The following is a 21,530-nucleotide window of genomic DNA, read 5'->3' on the forward strand; positions in this document are numbered from 1 at the left end:
CTGGGACAAAATTTTCATTTTCAGCTATAAGTACAGGGTTCTCTTGTAATAAATTGTGTAAATATTCTATATTTTGGAATTTTTGGTAGGATTGACCAAGAGAATTATTAAAAATGTTTTTCAGAACTCAATTTATATCATTAACTGCAAATTTCATAACTTCATCAGCACTAAAAATGTTGGATGGTTTTGTGCTAAGATCCGATAGGCTTTTTTGCTTTGCAACATAATACTTAGTATTGGTCGGTTGAGATGAGTGGTGTCTGGATTATGATTATGTGAAGTAGCACGAGAGCCTGAGGATCAGGGACCGAACATTTCCGGTGCACCATTCCCTACCAAAAATGCCATGAAAACCGAGGAGCGGAAAGTCACCATCACCCTGTGGCAAGCGAGATGATCCGCCTCAACCAAAGCGTCGTGAACGCAACTGGCAATCCCGGATGTAGGCAGGTGGCTCGGGAGGATCGTGCCGATGGTACCTTTGACATACCACATGACCCAAGTACTGACAGGCCATGGCTGCTTCCAGCACTACCCGCACTAGATGGACAGGGCAGCTAGCTCGGGCTGCTATCAATGCTACGGAGAGCCCGAGACTGCCAATCATACCCTATTCGAGTGCACGTACTAGTCTGGACACAGGAACAATCGAGAAGTGCGCCTCGGCCGCCGGTCGAGCTTCGCGGATTTGCTAGACATCGTCTGCGGACCGGCTTTCGAGGGTCTCCCCGCCGACGCAAAACACAAAGAAGCAATAGGAGACCTTTAGAATATACTACAAGATGGTCAAAGACGTGATGACGATAAAGGAGGAGGAGAAGAGAGCGAGACAAGGTGCCGAGGTGAAAGGGACCCCACGAAAACCGTCCTCCATCCTCAAAGGTCACTACCGCAATCCTCGGACAGAAGAACGTGGAAGACGAGTCCACGCTGCACAGCAACCGTCAAAGGTGTCACCGACCCATGTTCTTCTTACACCCTTTGACCATATGGGCGGGTACAGCGATCACGGCACCGCAGAACTACAGCATGAGAGAAACCAGTGACGAGATTCCGGGGCGGCGGACTTCGGTCTGCCCGTGAAACCGATAGCAGTGAGCCAGTGAACAACGACGCCCTAAGCGATATTTTGAATGTGAGCCCACCGAGCACCACTTCCAGGTGGATACATACCCAGTGCTAGGGAAGGTCCATATGATAGCGGGGCGGGACGCATCCTAGGTTGCTATTGCTGTAATAATTACTTTTGGTTTTGTTGCACAATAAACGATGGAGACCGTGGGAGAAGCAATGCCAACACCAGTTCCTCCCCCGGTTCTCGATAACACGGAAAAAAGAAATGACGGCCTCTTTAAGAGATTTTAATAAAAGTATAATGTAAAATATGTCCAATGGCATAACCAGGAAGGGGGGGGGGGCTAAGTCTAAGGGAAATGGAAATTATGACAAAGCTGAGACAGTGTGGACGTGTGGTAATAATATAGTAGATTACTGTGGAATAATTTGAGTAAGATAGTACTTAAATATTTTATCAATGTGTAAAAAATATTAAAAACATTTAAAGAAACTTTATTTTGCACTACAATTTTAATTGAAATTATTAAGTTTATTTTGTTAAAAGTGTATTAATACAATGTAAATAAAATATTTAGTTGATAGAATATAATTTATAATTAATTTTATTACATATTTGTTTGATTCAACAATATTCAGTTTGGGGGACGGAGTGGCCGAGTGGATCGCGTCGGTTGCAACGAGCACCGTCGCCGGTTCGAACTTCGAACCTCGGTCATGGGCGACACTTCTCGCGGGGCAGTCACGGACCACGGTGTCCGGAGAGAGGCCGCCATCCCCCAACCGGGCATGGCAGAAACCTACGGATGCCCACTAGAAATTCTGCCAAACAAACACACACGTGTTCCGTAACCCTACAGTTCCAAAAACCCTACAGTACCACAACCTACAGCTAATGGCCTCAGTTGTCAAAGCTTAAATAAATAAATAATAAAAAAAAAATATTCAGTTTAAATTATACAAAAAACTTTTATTCAAACATTTACAAAATTTTAAGCTTATAAAATAACAAAACATATTTTATCATTAAATATATATACAATTTGTATGTATTATAATTACTAACCATGATATTATATTTTATACTAATCGCTTACAAAATGTGGTGGCCTATCAACAACTATTGCTGCATCCATTTCATCAGTAAAATTTATTGTATTTTCCATTAATTTCCATGTATCAATGCTGGGGTTATACATTTCCACAGAATCCAAAATGTTTTTAACTTTATCTAGTCCACCCATAACATACAATAAGCCATCCAATGCGACTACTACTATATTAAAAATGTAATTTAAATTCAATACAATTCAATACAAATGATAGTCTTTGAAATAATGACTATAATATTTACCAGGATTGTATCTCTCCAAATTCATATCAGCAATAGTAGTCCAAACTCCAGTATTTGATGTATAGGCCTCGACAGATTTCAAATATGTTGAACCATTATTACCACCAATAGCATACATAACACCATCTAAAATTCCTATACCAACACTACTGCGACATCGGGACATTTCTGCAACTAGAATCCATGTGTCAAGACTTGGATCATAACATTCGACAGATTTACAATGTTGGCATGATGAACCATCATAACCTCCTACCTATACAGTAAAATATGTTACGTATCAAAAATAAAATTGAAAAAATAATTAAACATAATTTACCACGTATATAAGATTATTGAGTACTCCAATACCAAAATTAGACCTCGTAGCAGACATACTAGAAACCATTCGCCATTCTTCAATACTGACATCAAAAACCTCGGCACTGTTTGATGAACCACCAACCTATAGATTTTAATATAGTATAATATTTTTCATTTAAAATATAAAATAACTAATCTAGTATAACTTACAACGTATACACAATTACCTAATACACAAACTCTAAAATGTGTTCGACCAACTAGCATGTCAGGCATTCGTACCCAATAGGGTGTTTGTGAAGATAAATCAAGCATTTGAACGGAATGACTTTTTGATTTATAACTTCCTACAGCAAATATAAATTGTTCTGCTATTGATGCAAGGTGAGAAGGCCGACAGCCCTCCCTCATACTTAGTACACACTGCCATTTATCGGTTTCAATGTCATACCAGTTTAAAGAACTCTTTTTCATGGAACCAGACCAACCTAACACAAGAATAGCCTGGAAGAAATATTCAATAAGTTTTAAATATACATCAAACAAAACTGAATCATACTTTTTGTAAATCACCAAACTGTCTAGGTTTATTCCAAATTGTCTGAAGATTGGTAAAAGGATGTACTGACTTGTAAAGATGAAAATATAATGCTTCACTAACATAATCTTTACCTAATAATTTTAAAGTAATACAATGTAGGTAAACTTATAATAAAAACATTAGTATTTATGAAATAACATACATTTAGGACTATTTTTAATAAGAGGTTCGTCAACTACTTTTTCCAATATAAACTGTTTTGAAACTAATGACAAACGTACATGTACCATTAATTCGGGCAAAAATATGTTTCTACATTCCAATTTATGTTTCACCCAATTGGTAACACATTCGAACACCTATAACAACAAATAAATACAATGTTATTAATGTACAACAAAATGCAATGATATAAAACAAGCACCTTTAATTTTATAAATTTATTTGTTGTACCAGAAATCATAGATGGAAATTCAGAACTATTAGTTATTTATTCAGCCAAAACAATCACAATTAAATAATTACAATAAAATACATTGTATAATAGCTGATATGTATACAACCTGAGCTGTAAGCTTATATCTGGCATACGGAGTTCAACGATATTGCAGTTTGTTTTAAAGTAAAAACGTATACAAATAAAAATATGATTTCATTAAATAAACATAACATAATAAATAGATACTTTAGAAACAATATTATTACTATTACTTTATTTTTTGAGATCAAAAGACTTGAATGGCTGGCTTTGTAAAATTGAGAACATTGGTAGAAGCTGCAAAGCGCCTAAATGGCGAGGGAAGCAAAAAAAATAAGTAATAATTGTCTACTGATTAAATCAAATGCTTATTCTAAGTCCAAGAATGAAATTAAAATTTTTTTTAGCATCCTTTTTGGTATGTAAATAGTTATTGATGTCAACTAAAGCGGCTTCTGTTCCCATTAGGTAGATTAACTAATTAATATTAATGAAAAATTGTTCATTCTTTACTTAAACTGTTATTATTAAAATTTCAGTACTAGTAATGTTTCAAAATTCAAATAATTTTCAATTTTAATACTTCAGGTGTGAAAATATGATACATACCCTCCTTTGAGCTACAGCAGTTTAAAAATATTGAAGATATTATTTTACTTAATAAGCTCATTAAGTTAAAATTCAAAGAATTGTTTTTCGTGCACTTACCTACAATAATTTAAATATTGATTTTAAACTGACCATGTAACAGAAGCAAGTTCTCTGGTATTTAAATCAATCTTTTTAAATAGTTGTGTTCAGTTACTGTTTACAAGATAAAATTGATAATGCTTCATTCAAGCTTAAAGAATGTTTTATAAAGCTAGTTCTTATAATTAATATCTATAGCAGTGGTTTTCAAACTTTTATTATACACGGCACACCGTACACCCTAAAAAATTTTCACAGCACACTGACCTTTTTTTTAGATGAAAAATTCAATGCAATCGGTAATTTATGGAAAAACCGCGGCACAATAAGTGGTTATTCGCGACATACCAGTGTGCTGCGGCACCCAGTTTGAAAACCACTGATCTATTGGCTACAATTTTTTATCAGAGCATCTTTATACTGTTGGGTAGTGGGTACTTTTGAAATAGCAAGTCAAAAAATATTTACTATAAGAATTTTATATTCATAAAACAAATTTAGTTTTAATATTTTTAATTTATAGCTTCATAAGTCATAAAATAGTTTCTTATACAAAATGTAAATATTGCAGACGAATATTTGACAGAAATTAAATGCTTAAAGCTCAACTTTAACCTTTTCTGCTAAATCAATGTGACCTATATTTCTGCAACCTTTTTAATGATTCTACAATTACTTTAATCAACTGAAAAAATTAAAATTATATTATTATACAGATATTAAGATATTACACAAATATTTATGTTGTATATTTATGTCCAAACATGGGACAACCTATTCATTTTGTATTATGGAATATGTGAAATTGTATAGCCCATTCAATTTTCTACCGTATAAGATTATAAGGTGCTTATTCGGTATGCGCTCTACAGACAAGTTTCTGACTCGGTATGTGGTCTACATACCATAAAATGTGGGTGATTAGGGTCAATTTCAGAGGATTTAGGCTATATCTCTGTACGTTTTTAAAAATAGTTCAATTTTTTTTTTTCAAATGAAAGGTAACATATCTCTCGATGGTATTGTAAAAATCCCATTTACCTAAGTAGTTTTTTATATTCAACATATAAAAACAAGGCAATATATAACATAATATTGTCCAACATCCCCGTATAAAACGCAGACTGAGTGAGGGTGGCAAAACCTGTAGAGTGCATACCAAATTAGCACCAATTATAATTAGAAGTGTAAATTTATATTCCGTCCGATATTAAAATTTAATTATAAATTTTAGCTCACTTTTTCTTCTAATGGAACAAAAAGGTTATCAGCGGAAATTAGCTTGATCACTTCTACAGAAGTTAAAGATAGAAACTCATCATATTTTACTATTTCTCTGAAAAATAATAATCACCATGTATAATATGTATTATTAACGGAACCAGAAAATCAAGTTGTTCATATCATACAAAAACTGTTTTTTTATGTATGCTTCAGAACTTGAAAACAATTCTGTACAGTTATGTAAATCAGCAAATGCTTTGATACCAAGACAATTGGAAGGATTCAGTTGTGATTGTAGAAACTCTACACAAACACTTTTTACATAGTCTAACTGTAAGAAATTTGCAGCTGATAACAAAACCTTCAGAAATTAACAATAATATATTTAAATAATATCTGTGCATGTCTAAAAAAAATCATTAGATAATTGATTGTATACCTTAACATTTTCTTCAGTCACCATGATTTCGCCAGTATAAATATAATTTACTAAGAGTTGTAAGACAGGAGAATCTAATTCTGATATAAGTATCAGATCTTTATTAGTTTCTTCAAAACTAATGAACACTGCACGAAAATATGGACTAGCTGACACTAAAACAACTTTATGCCCAAATATAATTGTGCCATCGTTTGTTTCAATCCTAATATCACACAACACTTCATCTCTAAAAACAAAAATTTGTATTAGTATTGTTTTACTAGCAACTAAAAATCACTCACAACTTACTTGCGTAAAGATTGTAGGATTTCAAATACTCCAACCATGTGAGAGGCATTTATGCATTTTTTTGGTTCACACCTTTTGAATGTGAGAACTTCTTTTTGTACAGCATCCATCTTGGTTATGGATATAATACCTTTTAAAATTTGTTGTAAATGGTAGGTTACAAAATGGTAGATACATTTTTATATATAGTTATTGTGTGAATGCCATAGCCATGCACATCGGTGGCACGGGTGTATCTGGGCACCTCCACATTTTATAATTGGGGCTCTAATATTACTCTCAAAAGTCCAAGAATTAGGGGGCTATAATTTATGTAATTCTACTAAATAAAATATAATTTTTACTAAAATAGTGATAAAAAAGTCTTACTACTAAATAGGAATCATGTACCAAAAATTAATTTTTCTGAATATTTAAAAACTATGCTATCAAAATAAATATATGTACCTACCTATTGCACTTGAGATTGATAACTTTTTAAATATTTTTATATCACAACTTGCAATTACTAAATTATTTATATTTGGTGGTATATTATATTATACTAAATATTATTGAATTTAATATACAGGGTGTGGCACAAGTTGGTTCCCGCACATATTTAATTTGCTGTGTTAATTGGGGAACCAACTTATGCCGCACCCTGTAGTTGTATTTGCTTACCTATTTTTGTATATTGTGTCCTTTTATATAACTTACTTCAAATCTTTGATATTACTGTCAAATGGACCTGATTATTGATAATTCAACAACCAATTGATTTATCTATAATGTTGGGAATCAAAATGTATAATATATTCATTTTAATTCATATAAAATTAAATGAAAATTATTCTTGTGACATAGAAATTATTGAATGTTGATACTTCTTCCACCTTATGCAAAGGTCAATAATTATTAATCCTAACCAAGACTCTTTGTGAGAGAACCTTTCTGAGTAGGTAATGATTGATTGATACTAAGTTAATGTTAGGTTAATCCACACTTTCACAGTTACAAATGTTTTGTTGATATTAGTGCCGTCTGCGAAGTCTGCACGTCTAGTATATTTATATTTATAAGACCAAAAATATTTAACACATCTAAGACGAAATTGTTTTACTGCAGTCAGCTAAGTGTGAAGAGTGAAGAGGAAGACAAACTAACAGAATCAAGATGGAAATTCGAAATCTGAGCACTAGTAATAACTAATTTAGCATTTACCTATACTAAACTTCCAATCCCAATTAGCTGATTGCCCTGAACAGTGGATAACACTATAAAAAAAGCAAGTAGCAAGGTTAGCCAGGTTAGGTAAGGCTAACTTAACTAGTAAGTAACAAAGAATACACTTTTTAGTTATACTTACGTTCTATGTTAATACCATATTACCATTTATATTTATATATTTTACTATACCCACATGGTACTACAGTGACAAAGAAACACAGACATCAGCCAAACGTTGTAAGAGTGAGTCCACAATACAATATTACAATGTAAGCGTTATGATTTATGGCTGTTAATTATTATTATAATAGCCAAAAATTTTAACGTGCACTTAAGAAACAACAAACTCAAAACTAAGTGTGACCTAGAAAATTACTAACCTAGAAAATTACTATGACACTCAAAGACTCGCTATATTTGATACTTTGGTAGGCGATACTAACACGACGAGTGGCAGTTTTTCATAGAGGCTCATGAATGTAGCGTTCAAACACAGAACAATAATAAATCGGTGTAAATAAGGCGGGTAATTTTAAATTAAATATGAGTTTTATAACCTAACTTAACTAAGAATCAAGATTGCCAAGAACTAATATAATAATTATTATTTATATTATTAATATTAATAATTGCTGACAATGTTGATTTGGGAATTTCAAATTTCCCTGCGATTTTTGTTTTCAGCACCTAGTGAAAACTGTACCTTTTTCTACTTCCACTAAAATGAGTTAATTAGTTTTTTGATCACTGATCAATAGACATTTGGGAACTTTGTTATACTTTCTCGAGCACCCTTTTCAGGTAATTATATGTAGTTTTATTACATTGGGATTCTCATATTTAAATTAGTATATCTCAACAGTGAACACAGCGTAGAATTTGGTACAAGAAAAAACATTTGTAAATAAGTTCCACTCCTAATTTTTTTAACCCAATTCTACTATTCTAGTATAAACTTAAGTATACATTTGATAAATCTTATAGAGCAGTAGAGGGACAAGAGCGCGTGTAGTAGGTCATCCTGAAAACGATGTTAAGTTAGAATTCGGCTAATAATACCTATAGTTCGACAAAGAGTCGCTTCCCGTGCTGTCGTCTCTGGTCACCAAACTTTAGGTTCTGTAGACCTCTTATAACATTGTCATTTTTTTTTTTATTATTTAAACTTTGTTGTTTAATTGGTTTCGACATTTAGATAGGTATTAGCAAAAAAAACCTAGAAAAGAACATCATTTAAAATAAGTACCTTATAGTGGCTTAGTCTTACTTATTTGCACCGAACCCAAAAACATATGTTAAGAAACAATTAGTACCTACAAGCTATAAACAGTAAACACGCTCACAGTATAATATATAATCGATATAATTAAAAAATAAATGCAGTTCATTGGAAATCACATCATAACTAAACGACAATAAAATATGTTATGCTTCTAGCTCGAGATAACAGGGTACACATTTAAAGAACCCATTTAATTGATATATAATAGTAAATAGGTTATGTTAAAAATATAAGCTTAAATAAACAATTATAATTTAATTTGATTTTTGATTTTCAATGTATGTAAATTGCTTCATAAGCATTGTTATATCATTTCATATTTATGAATCGAACATGAAAATGTCAGGCTTGTTGGCTTGGCGGCTTGCTACACGAAGAAAAAATTCATTATAAGTATTTTTAAATACATCACCAGCACTTGCATGCTTACAAAAACAAGTTTCCATTGCTTTTAATATTTTATAAAAGTTACCTACCACTAGGATGAGTTAAACATCCTTTATTTTTTAAATTTACCAACTCTGATTCCATACTTAAGTTACCATCATTCTTTAAAATTTGTATAAATCAGAACACCAAATAATATTTTCCTAAACATTAATCATGGTTTTAGGAACACCAAATTTAGATGCAGCACTTTGACTACACCCAGGAACACAACACTTGTTGGAAACCATATTGGAATAAATAAAAAATATTAAATTTATTTTGTAAAGTGTACAAAATAAACTACTAAAAAGTAAAACAATTTAAAATGGAAATTGGTGCAACACTGCTAAAAAGCAAACTATAGAGGATTGTGTATTGTAGCATTATTACAAATCCCAAATATCTATTATCCAATGATGAAAATTCGAGGGTAAATGTTTAAAAATAACAATGATGGTTGATGATAAATAATATTATTTTTGGCTGTAAGAACTAGCTACCATTCTCACACAAACCATCAGCTGTTTATAATCGAGAATCTCTGGGCATCATTTCTGTAGTTACTTTTAATGTGTAGTTTCGCTTTCGTAATCTTAAGCCATGGTCCTTAGTAATCGTGGGAGACGAACATTATTATTTATTATTCATTATTTATATAAACTAATCTATGTTATTATTACATGGACGGTCGTTCAGAAAGTTTCGCTTCTATGTATTTGACTGTTGAGTAAATTGTTGACCATGTATTTCCTAAGCACTAGAGCTCGGCGCGGGGCATCTATCTCACGTACAGCAACCCAATTATTAATTAAAGCTCCTGTTTACTTAAAAGTATAAACCAATAAATAAAGAATACAAACTATTATATGCTAAAATTCGATTTTTATGTCTAACCTAATTAAATTATTAAAAAAGGTACATGTAAAATAATAATTTCATTACGATTAATAAGATCTTTTAGTAAATGTACCAAGTTTTTTACGTAATAACTAACAAGTGACTCGAAGTAATTTTTGTGATATAGTATAATCTATAAATGTATTAGTATAACGTTTTAAATAGTTTTGTTAATATAAAATATATTTTAAACTTATTTTTTTTTAAAACAATTTAGGAAGTTGATTGTTATACATGATATGGTGTCGGGAAAGTAGCGTCCCCATCGCCCAATGTATCCAACGTACATTGCAATAGCTCTACGTTGACTTTTGGTGGTTGGGGTAGTCGGGACCTTTAGGTAGGAGGTTAAGCGCAGGGCTAACAACCCTGCCTTGTAAAAAAACAACATGTTCAGGAATCACCCTCCAAGCCTCGGACTGGAAAAAATGGAAAAATGACTGAAAATTGGAAATGTTTTGAGGTATATGGAATATTAGAACTTAGTACAAGCCCGGAGCAGCTTTAGACCTAGTAAGAGAATTAGAAAAATATAAAATGGAATGCATAGCCCTACAAGACGTTAGATGGGAAGACGTTGGAACAACAAAGATAACACAAACAACTATATTTAATGGCAAGTGTCAAAACGAACACAGTTTAGGGACGAGGATTTGCTATACATGAATTGATTATCCATGCAGTAAAAGACTTCAAAGATATAAACCCAAGACTAAAAACTTTAACTCTAAAAACAGATAATGTCGATATTGTATTAATTAATGAACATGCACCCACTGAAGAAAAGGAAGAAGAGGAAAAAGAATTTCTATGCCACACTAGCCAATGTGTTTGACTTCTCTGAGGGAAGCCTTAATGGCTTAATATAGTGCTGGGAGATTTTAACGCAAAATTATGCCAAGAAATAGAATATAGGAGTTATATTGGAACCCAGGGCCTTCATACAATAAAAAAAATGATTAAAATTAAAACCATGGTTAAATGAAGTCTGCGAGAGTGCTGTACGTAGAAGGAATTTAGCAAGGCAACAGTGGTCGAATGACACAAATAATGAAGGCCTGTTCACAAGTTTCAGAATTTTACACAGGGAAGCAAGCAATACCATAAGATGTGAAAAGAGAAAATACGTACAACATATAATGAATAAAGCGGAATAGAATCACAAAGCAAATAAAACCAGGGATATATACAGTTGTATAAATAATCCAAGAGGAAATTACAAAAAGAAAGAAAGATTTCTGAGACACGAAGATGGTTGTCTAATAACAACTGATGACGAAATAGCCTAAAAATAGGGGAAATACTTTGGAGATTTGCTAAACTGTGAAGAACCTGAAGAAACCTTTCCTTTTAACACAGGAAATGGGGACGCTTAAGATTGCGTTAAACCTAAATTAGTTAGTAGTAGAAAAGATTCATTTCGGTAGACACTTTTAATGCTGTTGGGTAACCATACTTCTTTAATCGTAACCTACGTGTATATTGTATACCTATCACCCACGACCCACTATGTGTAGCAAAATTATATTTTTAGTTTAAGACCACGATTAAAGATAGAATGGTTGCCCGACGAGCTGTCATAAGTGACATCATTTTTAATTGAAATTACTTTCAGAATCAGCTTCTTAACTAACTTAGTGCGCTCTCTATCCGTATAAATAATGTTAAATTAAAATATAATGTGATAAAAAAATGCAAAAAAAAAACACTTAATTATTTACAAATTTATTTAATATTTGCAAACATACATATGTTGTGAATTGTGATTTGCGAATTTGCGATTGCGAAAACAATATAAAAGTATAATATTATAGTTCAATGGTACTTCAATGTCCCGCTGCTGTTATCGATAGCTGCTGGATTGATCTTATCGTGAGAGTAATAACATTGATCAATGGTAATTTTTAAGACGACAATTCCATGCTCGTTGGGCAACCATTATATCTTGTGATTAAGATTGAGATCATCTATACTTTTATAATTGGTTGCCAACTTGAATATATACTTACCAAAGTGGTTAGTCGAGGAAAAAAGGTTGGGTATTACTCGTTTATAACATCAACCCCAAACCTTCAGCGCCCAACTATCAAGTAGTGTACTAGTGTCGTTACTTTATTGTTCTATGGTATTATTTAATATTTATTTCTTTGTCCATTTTTAAATATTTTTCCATATAGCATATCCTATGAGATTAATAGTATGGCAATATTATATAGTTATAAAATTTAGAAACCAGGCGCGGATCCAGTCAGGGCGGTAGGGGCGACTGCTCCCCTCCATTGTCCGTATTATTTAAATTTAATATTTTGTGTTATCCCATGTAAATGTGTTGTAATATTATTCAGCCACAAATCGTATTTTATTTTAAAAACACATATTTATAAATTGTTGATAATAATATTATGACCGATTGAGGGTAAATAATTCAATTTAGCTTAAGAAAAAAAATATTCATTATAATTAATAAGCAATTATTGCATATTTATAATATATATACATATATAAATATATAATCGTATTTACCAGCAGGTAAATAGTAAATATATTTAAATATTTATAATCCGCCCCTCCCGTTAACGTTGGCTGGATCCGCGCCTGTTGGAAAGTATATATATTCCGTATCAAATAAGAGCGTACCCGGTGGCAGTCGACAACCGGTTGAATGTTGAAACTCGCCCATGTCTCTCCACCACAAGTAGTCACGGCCACAGTCGACCTGTGACGACCAATTACAGAACGATTAGACTCAGGCCTAGGCCCTAGCTGACCCCCTAGGTTTCTTGAATCAAATAACAGAGCCTCTCGACTCTGTACAAAATGTTGGTTCCGAAGTCCGAACTGTTACTATACAGTATACTCAGGTCTGAGCTAGGGACGTAGAAAATTCGCCAAGTTTCTACCCCTCTCCGTCTCACTAAGCCACCAGTTGGTCTAGCAGAAGAAATCAGTGGTCGGCAAGACCCCTCTAGTACTCTTTCTGTTTTTGAGATGGAACCTGGTTGCGATCGTACGAGAGGCTATAAAAAATCCGAAATTATTGTAGCCGACATAACTTCGGTCGAAAATATTTCATCCGGCAGTACTTAAGCCGAAACATATTTGATCAGAACTATATTTAATCCGATCCATATCTCAGCCGAACGGTAAATGTGCATGCCACATGGTAAAATCATTGTGGTAACCACGGTTATAGATCTTATATTTATACCGGTGATCCAGCAGTGTCGCCAACGTGTAAAAACATCTTAAATTATTTACAGTGATGCACGAGTGGTCATTCGCTTGCTTCAGACCTGCGCTCGTCCAAAAACGAAATATCCCTCGACTTGCTATGCAACACTATCCCAAGTTGGTCACAATATTAGTTGTCTGCTAAAATACGGTTCTGCGAATTTACTTGTCTATGTTATTATTTTAATCGCCGTAATGCAGTTTTACTTTTATTCGATCGTGGTGCCGTCAATTGAGTCGTGGTGGGGAAGTTTGTTTGCCGACGCAGCTACAACTATCCGCCATATTGCTAAAAATAAGTCTTATGTGTTTATTATGTATTGGCATTCAATTTGTGTACATTGTATTATATGTTGGTAATATTATTATTAACTAGTAATTCTTTAATATCGCTTTTGTACGCTGTATGGTTTTAATTAATTATAAATTGGTCTCCTGTTGCTGATCATTTCTTCAAGTCACGGTAAAGAACTACCGAACTCGTAAGATAAGTCACAATGCATCATTCAGTAACGATTTCGCTTTTTGATTTTTCTCGGGTGAAACCAGTTTCAGTGTAAGTACGCTGTACATGTTAGATATTGGTTCTTGCCCCTGTAATATAATAGGTATAATTCAAATAAGTAGTAAGTAAGCAACTAGTAATACTTAATTTTTTTAATAAAGTCTAAATGCATCTTCTATCTTCTAGTAGATGCCTAACATTAAAAGTTTTAACTTTTTAAATAGGTTAGATTTTTATCATTTTTTACTGAAGCTACCTCAGTTAAATGAGTAAAATATTAAAAATTAAAAACTAAATTATAAAAAAAACCTAATTTATGAGAATATGTTTTTCATTCCAGCTTTAAAATAATGAATTCAGACAATGGTATCAACGAGAACGTCGATCTTTGGTCAGTAGGAAAATGTATATTTTGTAAAGGAAATGTAGAGGAAGATGCAAAAATTCTTAATTGTCTTCATATTATTTGTGAAGATTGTACTAAGAGAGAAAGTACTGATTTAGGTAAAATTAACTCATTATTTTATTTTTTGTTTCATTAGATATTAGACAAGTTTAAAAATAATCAAATCTTAAAATGTTATATAAATCTAGGTGTACGGTGTAAATGTAAAATAGTAACTGAAGGTGAACTCATCGATTACTCGATTGTGCTACCAAATAAATCACATTCGAAGATATGTTCTGAAAAAAATTGTCAACTCATAGCAAAGAAAATCTGCATGCATTGTAAAAGCATATATTGCAAACCATGTTCAAAAGTAACTTTAAATTTCTTCTGCACAAATATATTTCTCTAGTCCAAAATATATTTTTTTTATTAATAGACACATCCAATTAAGAATGTAGATCACAATCCTGTTTTAATGAAGTCTTATCCATTAAAAAAAGAATTTGTTTCTTGCACACAATGTATAAAGGTAAGTTATAAGTATAAAAATAAATTAAAAAGCATTGAATTTCAAAATTGTCAAATTTATTAACAAAAATAAGATTTTAAATAAAAAGTAAATTACATCATATTTTATGAACTTAACTTGGTCTGTTATAAGGTATTTCTATATGATTAAGTAGCATTATTATTTTGTTTCAGAATTGTGTAGAAGTATTTTGTATAATATGTTCAGTAATGCTTTGTCCTCTTTGTCATTTAATGTTTCATAAGGAACATGCTTTTAAACTTCTTTCCACAGTGGCTACCGAAACTAAGACAGAGTTTCAATCGTTGCTGTTTGACTTAAGGTATGGCAAAAAGATATAATATATAAATGTTAAATTACTAAGTACTCTAAGTTATTTTATTTATAGCATAAATTATGTTATTCAGTTTGGTGATACCAAAAAATAAAAAAAATGAATTCAACGGTAAAATAAATTTTCCATGTTAATTTTCAGTAAGGTTTCTTTTAGTGATAACCAAAATGCATTAACTGTTTTTTTTCATTTCATTGCCTTGATTGTATTAATTTAAAATTTAAGTCTATATATTATATTTTTTTATTTCAAAATATGGTCTAATAATGCAACTAAATTTATCATTTGGAAATATTAAAATATAATAATAAAAATAGAAATTAATGTTGACACAAGGTAAGGTAAAAAGTAGGCGATTTTGTTCTTAAAAGTGTATCAAATATTCGACTTATAGCTAAGGATTGTATGATGAGAATTTTGGTAACCAAAAATTTATCAATGGAAAGACTAATAATTTTTTAGGTATAAAAACTTCAAATTTTTTTTTTGCAGCAAAGATAACAATCATTTAGATTTTTTGTTGGAGACGTCGGATGAATATATCGAGAAACTAAAATCCGAAAAGAAGAAAATTAATGACAAAATTGATGAATGTATCAATAAGTAAGATTTAAACCGTGTAAATAAAATCAAAACTCTTTTAATTATTGTCTCATTACAGGTTACATGATGAAGTTCATAAACGATCAAATGTACTAAAAAAATTACTTGAAACAAATGCCACAGATGCTGTTAATAGTATTCATATGAATAAAAAGGTTCTTAACGGTATTATAAAAAAAAATGAATATTATTATAGGTTAACAAGCTCTGTTATCAATGACAATCATACAATTAGATGTATTACACTTTCAAAGTATGTTACATTTAAGTGAAATATATAACAATGATTAATGTAAATACATAAAATGAATGTGTTTTAGAATTATTAAAGATCAAATGGTTATTGCTAGGAGACAAGTCCAAGAGCTGCCTAAAGAAAAAGCAAATTGTAAAGTTAAATTGATATTCAATGAGGAACAATCTTTAAAAAAATGTGTAGAATGTAAGTTAGTAGCGAACACAATAGGTATATTAATTATATAATAATACATTTTTTTTTAGCTATTCGAGCAATGGGAAATATTATTTCATCACAGATTGTTAATTTATCAACATTTAAAACCACAATTGACTCAAATAATGTTTTCCCAGCTCTTAAAAATGATGTAAGTAGTTAAAATATTAGAATAGGTATTTTTGATAATTACATGCTTATTTTACTTTTGAGCCTGTACTAATTATTAAGATTCAAGTTTCAAAGATTTTTTTTTGATTACATGCATATTAATTTGTTTAGCAATCTTAAATTAGCATGTTAATGATATTTAACTGTAGCTATCAGTTTTATGATTATTTATTAATGGTTTTTAATAAAAATTTGAACATTGCATTTTGCAAATGTGCATTTTTTTTTTTGTTAACAATTCTTAGTTTGGTTCAATTACCTCAATGTACCTCCATTTTTTCCCATCCATCACCTTTACTTTCTATTCTTTTGTACTTGATTTTTCCTATGTCTTCTATGATTTGTTTCATAAACAGTATTCTTGGTCTTCCAGCTTTTCCATCAATTCATTACATTTCTAATCCATTTAGATCTCCTTTCTTTGTTTTTCATTATGATTTCTGCTGGTTCATTCTTTTGTGTACTTCCTAATTTATAACTTTTTCTGTTCATAAAATTTTCTATGTTCTTCTCCAACACTGTGTTTCAAATGCTTCAATCCTTTTTTTCTGCTTTGATTATTGTCTATATCTCAGGCCCATAAAAAGCTATACTGCCTATACTTCAGTTTTTATTGTTTTTAGACTAACAGTGTTTGTCGTGAATAGGTTCTTATCGCATGTTTGCTTGTGCTATTCTGCTCATTGTCCATCTTGCTTTTTCTGATACAGTAGAATTCATTAATCTGAACTAATTAGGGTTCTAGTTTGTCCAAAAATTAAACTAAATAACCAAGAATCATAAATCATAAATTTAAAAAAATTGTATTGGATATTTTACTATACTTACAATACTTAAGTCTATCAAATACATATATCTAACAATATTAAAGCTAAACAATTGTACATAGTTGTATAATTGAACTTGTTTTCATGTTTATTTTAATCTACATCATGAACTAGTGTGATGAACGGCTGATTAATGAGGTTTAACTGTATATTATATTATTTTGCTTTCTAAATTATGTAAAACATTGAAACAGTTTGTAGTTTCCCATTTTCTATTTTTCTGTTCAAAAACATTTATTGTTTGCAGGATATTAGTATTTATGTTTTGTTTATTTTCATTTTGTATAATTTACAGCTCTCATTTAATCTTATTAGCATGTTACTTAATTCCTCTTCACTTTTGGCTATTACTATTAAGTTGTCTGCAAATCGAAACGTTTATACCAGCAAACCATTTATATTTCTCCAATACCTTCTTTCCTATACTCTGTATAGAATGATGAGAATACAACTCGTTTGCGCAATTTCCCGCCATGAGGCTAGGACCTCTAGCGTTGGGGATGCGCAAGAATTGTTTTCTAGTTTTGGTCCCCGCCCAGTTGCATTCCAATCATCAACCAGAGTAGTTATATATGTATGACATGTAAAAATTATTTTTAGCAATCTGAGGTGCCGTTGATGATAAAACCTAGATATTTACTAGTCAAAATCTGAATACTAATAATATTGATGCGTTTATTTAAAATGATTAACATGTTATGCATGTTTTTAGGTCGATAATTTTCTGTCTAAAGAAGTCTAATTTCAACTACTTATCATGTTTTTATGGTGTATACATAACAAAAAAAAAAATTATCGCTTTATTCAGAATATAACGCTACTAGTCTATGTGGACAATGTTAATGTCAATATATAAAAATGAAATCATAGATATTTACAACTGTTAAGTTAAAAAACAATAATAGTTCTTATAAATAGCATTAATGCATTATTTTAAATTACTACATATATGAACCACTTGTTAGTGAAAAGCTTATTATCTTATAATTTAAATTCAATTGTAAATCTGATAACACATTGATAACTAAGACTACCTCACAATTATTTTCATAATAATATTAAAATGTTAACAAATGCATTCATATGAGCTTTTGAGCGAAACATATTTTATTTTCTGCAATTAATTTTAAAAAAAATTAGAAATGTCTTATTTTGACACAGCTAAGTACAAATTAGATAACATTTCCTACAAGAAACCTGAAGTTGATAATTAGAACATACATAAATAGTGTATTTTTACTCAAAAACAAAAAATACATTATAAATCATAAAACCAATGTATTAACATACGTATAGCCCTGCTCACAATCCAATATGACAAACATACAATTGTAAATATTTAAAAAATTACAATGTGACCATTTGAAAATATATTGATGTACACAATTAAATAAATGTCTTCTTTATTAATTAAATTATTTGGAATATAAAATTAAAATAGTTTTGTAATTTCTCAAAAACAACCAGTCTTCAACATTTGTAAAAAAGAATGATGTATAGGTGGTGCATTGCTTATTTTGAGATAGATATGGAATAATTTAAAATATATAATAATTAAAAATATAACCATTCATTTACAATTTCCAATACCTGTTCATTAGAATTGAAGTAATTATTAAAAAAGTTTTTTTCACAATTTCTTCAAAGGTCTTATATAGAATAAAATAATATTCATGAGATATTTAAGAGTCAAGTATATACATATTATACAGAAAACTATCTATAAGATAATTTATAGTAATATTACGTCTTTTTGACATTTTTTTTGGTTTTTTTCGGTGTACAATATTTAGCTTCCATTCTAGCAAAAAAATTATCCATTTGTTGTTCACGTTCAGCTGATCGCTTTTTAATAGCCAACATTAAATCATGAGAATTACTTTTTTCCTCATTTTTTACATCTATTTTGCACTGGGCTTCTTCTCTTTTAGCCTAAAATTAAACAAATACATGAAAATTAGAAATAACATTTTTCAAAATTAATGTTTAACTCACTTTTGCTAATCTTTTTCTTTTTTTAGAAGGAGGTTCATTACTAAATGCTTTAAATCTTGGTAAATCTTCTTCTTCAATAATTTTTCCTAAAATTTCTCGAAGGCGATCTTCCTCATACACTGAACTAAACGGAACCATGTTTATAATGAATTCCATGTCCCCTTTCCCTGCTAAATATCCTTTTTTAAGATCCCTTTTTTCATCATCAGAACCTAAAACAAGTTCAATATTTAAAATAACATTAAATTTAGTTAACAATTTAGAATATTATATACCTTTATACTTTAATTCATAATCTCTAATTTCGTTGTCAGTAATTTTTCTGAAAATTGAACTCCAATAGGTTTCCCAAGGGAAATCTTCTGTAGCAGAATTGGGGTCGATATCATCACCAACACATCCTATAAAAATAATTGTTTAATTGGAATAATTTGCACATTAAATTAACTTAAGAAATATGTTCAAAATTTCAATAATTTTTATTAAATTAATTGTCAATTTTCTTTTACATACTTTACTAATTCATAAATATTTTAAAACATATTATTGAGTATCACCATTTGTACATTTTAAGATTATGTCACAGTCAACGAAAACAGCCATATATTAAACAATAAACATGAATATTCAACAATATCGGTATATTTTTGGTTTGTATCTTGTATTAAATTATATTTATTCACAACTGAAGACAGGTTCCTTACTAATGGGTGATAGCAATCGGATTTTAGTAAGTTTTTGGCTGCAATTGTACCCAAATTTAACGAGGAAACCAAGGTCGGTAGACCAACAATAGAAAAAAATATATAAATAAATAGGGAGGAATCTCATGAAAGGAAAAGATACTGTTATAAAAAAAAGGCTATTCATTTTCAGATAATTTAATTATATAAAGATTGGCAGACACCTTTCTAAAAATTTGGAATTATTGGCTTTAGATGTTTCAAATAAGCTCCAATTGCAGTTGATGCGAAATGCAAGTTTAGCAGAATATTCTGAGACCTAATAGGCAACATTTAACAATTTAAGGAAAATATATATATTCAATACAACATATTATTCGAGTTAGAAATTACTCAAAATTATAAAATACTCTTACATATTTATGTATTTTAATTACATTTAAGTTCATTCCTTAGTACTAACTATTTAATGATCTCATTATGTTAGAAATATAAAATAGTACCTGTAATAGGATTTTCAATGAAAATCATGATAACAAAGTGATCAAAGACTTAAGGGTAAGTAACCTAACCTTACCTTAAGTATTCAAATGATATTGATCAAGAAGTTTTTGAAGTGGAAGTAAAACTTTGGTAGACACATTTTCCCAAATGTGTTCAAACTGCTTAATAATATATATGTTATGTATAAATGTTTTATTTTATTTTTATCGAATATTCTATCATAACATAGTGGTAGATGATTTTTTAGAGTCGAGCAAAAAAACAAAAAAAAAGTAAATTTGTGTACATTATGAAGAAGTATGACACCCCCCTTAAAAAAATCTTACGTACCCATTGAATCTAAGTATGATATAAAATTGAATCACTACAATCCAAAACTTACCAGCATCATCATAAAGCTTTCTCTTATCAGCATCATTGAGCAGAGCATGAATTCGACTAATGACTTTAAATTTTTCAGTAGCATCAGTTTTTTCGTTTTCAGTAACTTTGTCAGGATGGTATTTCATCGACAACACATAATATGCTTTGCGAACTACAACAAACCACAACGGTTAATAAATAACATTAAAATATGTACCCACCTACGTAGATTTACATGTAAGTTTGAAATAACACTAATCACATGGGAATTAGGAGCATAATATCTAACCTTCTTTGTCCGTAGCGTCCTTTTTCGTATTCAACACCTCGTATAGATTGTCAGTATTGAAATATTTACGGCAAAGCTCTAATAACGTGGTCATGTTGAAAACGTGAATACAATTTGAAAACCAGAATTGCAAGCGATATTGATAACTTGTATCGAACGCGTGTGTATATCTACTGAAACAATTATGTATGAGCGAATTAACCAACGTTAAGATATAGATCAAATGATTTGAAATTAACAGTCAAAAGTGAGAAGTTCAGTGAACAACGAGATACGGGGTCGGGATTTGAGGATGACAAATGATTATTATTTGTTAGGACGATGATGATCAAATGGATTGAAATGGCGGGTAAAATTGTTAAAGTAACATATGTTTAACAAGGGTTTCATGATCTCTTCCATGATGACAAATTGACGAATCATGTGTACCGCCGAAC

At 30.7% G+C, this 21,530-nt stretch overlaps 3 protein-coding genes across 13 annotated transcripts; 1 reads left to right on the forward strand and 2 right to left on the reverse strand.

Moving 5' to 3' along the window:
• Positions 1–2,111: 2,111 nt before the first annotated feature.
• LOC111034153 (ring canal kelch homolog) lies at positions 2,112–7,980 on the reverse strand. Of its 6 annotated transcripts, none has more exons than XM_022315221.1 (12): positions 7,746–7,980; positions 6,398–7,653; positions 6,107–6,335; positions 5,853–6,028; positions 5,683–5,779; positions 3,987–4,061; positions 3,478–3,634; positions 3,294–3,406; positions 2,945–3,238; positions 2,751–2,876; positions 2,432–2,687; positions 2,112–2,350 (listed from the first exon to the last, which is right to left on the reverse strand). In XM_022315221.1, the coding sequence occupies exons 2-12, from the start codon at positions 6,505–6,507 to the stop codon at positions 2,163–2,165; spliced, it is 1,821 nt and encodes a 606-aa protein (XP_022170913.1). In that variant the 5' UTR covers positions 6,508–7,653; positions 7,746–7,980; the 3' UTR covers positions 2,112–2,162. The 6 variants fall into 6 exon arrangements, with proteins under 6 accessions (XP_022170913.1, XP_022170914.1, XP_022170912.1 ...); XM_022315222.1 differs by having other exon boundaries at positions 2,114–2,353; positions 5,853–5,998; XM_022315220.1 differs by having other exon boundaries at positions 2,114–2,353.
• Positions 7,981–13,592: 5,612 nt separating this feature from the next.
• On the forward strand, positions 13,593–18,513 carry LOC111034160 (E3 ubiquitin-protein ligase TRIM33-like). 6 transcript variants are annotated; one of them, XM_022315233.1, is made up of 9 exons: positions 13,593–13,801; positions 14,291–14,454; positions 14,545–14,711; positions 14,778–14,870; positions 15,044–15,192; positions 15,697–15,807; positions 15,866–16,060; positions 16,128–16,249; positions 16,309–18,513. In XM_022315233.1, exons 1-9 carry the CDS (start codon positions 13,641–13,643, stop codon positions 16,422–16,424), a joined length of 1,278 nt encoding a protein of 425 aa, XP_022170925.1. In that variant the 5' UTR covers positions 13,593–13,640; the 3' UTR covers positions 16,425–18,513. The 6 variants fall into 6 exon arrangements, with proteins under 6 accessions (XP_022170925.1, XP_022170930.1, XP_022170926.1 ...); XM_022315238.1 differs by having other exon boundaries at positions 13,686–13,797; XM_022315234.1 differs by having other exon boundaries at positions 13,688–14,001.
• LOC111034162 (dnaJ homolog subfamily C member 9-like) lies at positions 18,354–21,421 on the reverse strand. Its single transcript, XM_022315239.1, has 5 exons — positions 21,094–21,421; positions 20,824–20,976; positions 19,530–19,655; positions 19,255–19,466; positions 18,354–19,191 (listed from the first exon to the last, which is right to left on the reverse strand). The coding sequence occupies exons 1-5, from the start codon at positions 21,185–21,187 to the stop codon at positions 19,003–19,005; spliced, it is 774 nt and encodes a 257-aa protein (XP_022170931.1). The 5' UTR covers positions 21,188–21,421; the 3' UTR covers positions 18,354–19,002.
• Positions 21,422–21,530: the final 109 nt, after the last annotated feature.

Source organism: Myzus persicae, unplaced genomic scaffold (assembly GCF_001856785.1).
Source record: "Myzus persicae strain clone G006 unplaced genomic scaffold, MPER_G0061.0, whole genome shotgun sequence".
Lineage (NCBI taxonomy): Eukaryota > Metazoa > Arthropoda > Insecta > Hemiptera > Aphididae > Myzus > Myzus persicae.

Coding starts and splice junctions, on each gene's coding strand:
- LOC111034153 (XM_022315220.1), bottom strand. CDS start 6,507: ATGGATGCTGTACAAAAAGAAGTTCTCACATTCAAAAGGTGTGAACCA. Junction 3,239..3,293: donor AGTTTGGTGATTTACAAAAA/GTATGATTCAGT, acceptor TATTTCTTCCAG/GCTATTCTTGTGTTAGGTTG. Junction 2,877..2,944: donor TAGGTAATTGTGTATACGTT/GTAAGTTATACT, acceptor TAAAATCTATAG/GTTGGTGGTTCATCAAACAG.
- LOC111034160 (XM_022315233.1), top strand. CDS start 13,641: ATGCAGTTTTACTTTTATTCGATCGTGGTGCCGTCAATTGAGTCGTGG. Junction 14,871..15,043: donor CTTGCACACAATGTATAAAG/GTAAGTTATAAG, acceptor ATTTTGTTTCAG/AATTGTGTAGAAGTATTTTG. Junction 15,808..15,865: donor ATTGATGAATGTATCAATAA/GTAAGATTTAAA, acceptor GTCTCATTACAG/GTTACATGATGAAGTTCATA.
- LOC111034162 (XM_022315239.1), bottom strand. CDS start 21,187: ATGACCACGTTATTAGAGCTTTGCCGTAAATATTTCAATACTGACAAT. Junction 20,977..21,093: donor GGACGCTACGGACAAAGAAG/GTTAGATATTAT, acceptor GGTTTGTTGTAG/TTCGCAAAGCATATTATGTG. Junction 19,467..19,529: donor TTATGAATTAAAGTATAAAG/GTATATAATATT, acceptor AACTTGTTTTAG/GTTCTGATGATGAAAAAAGG.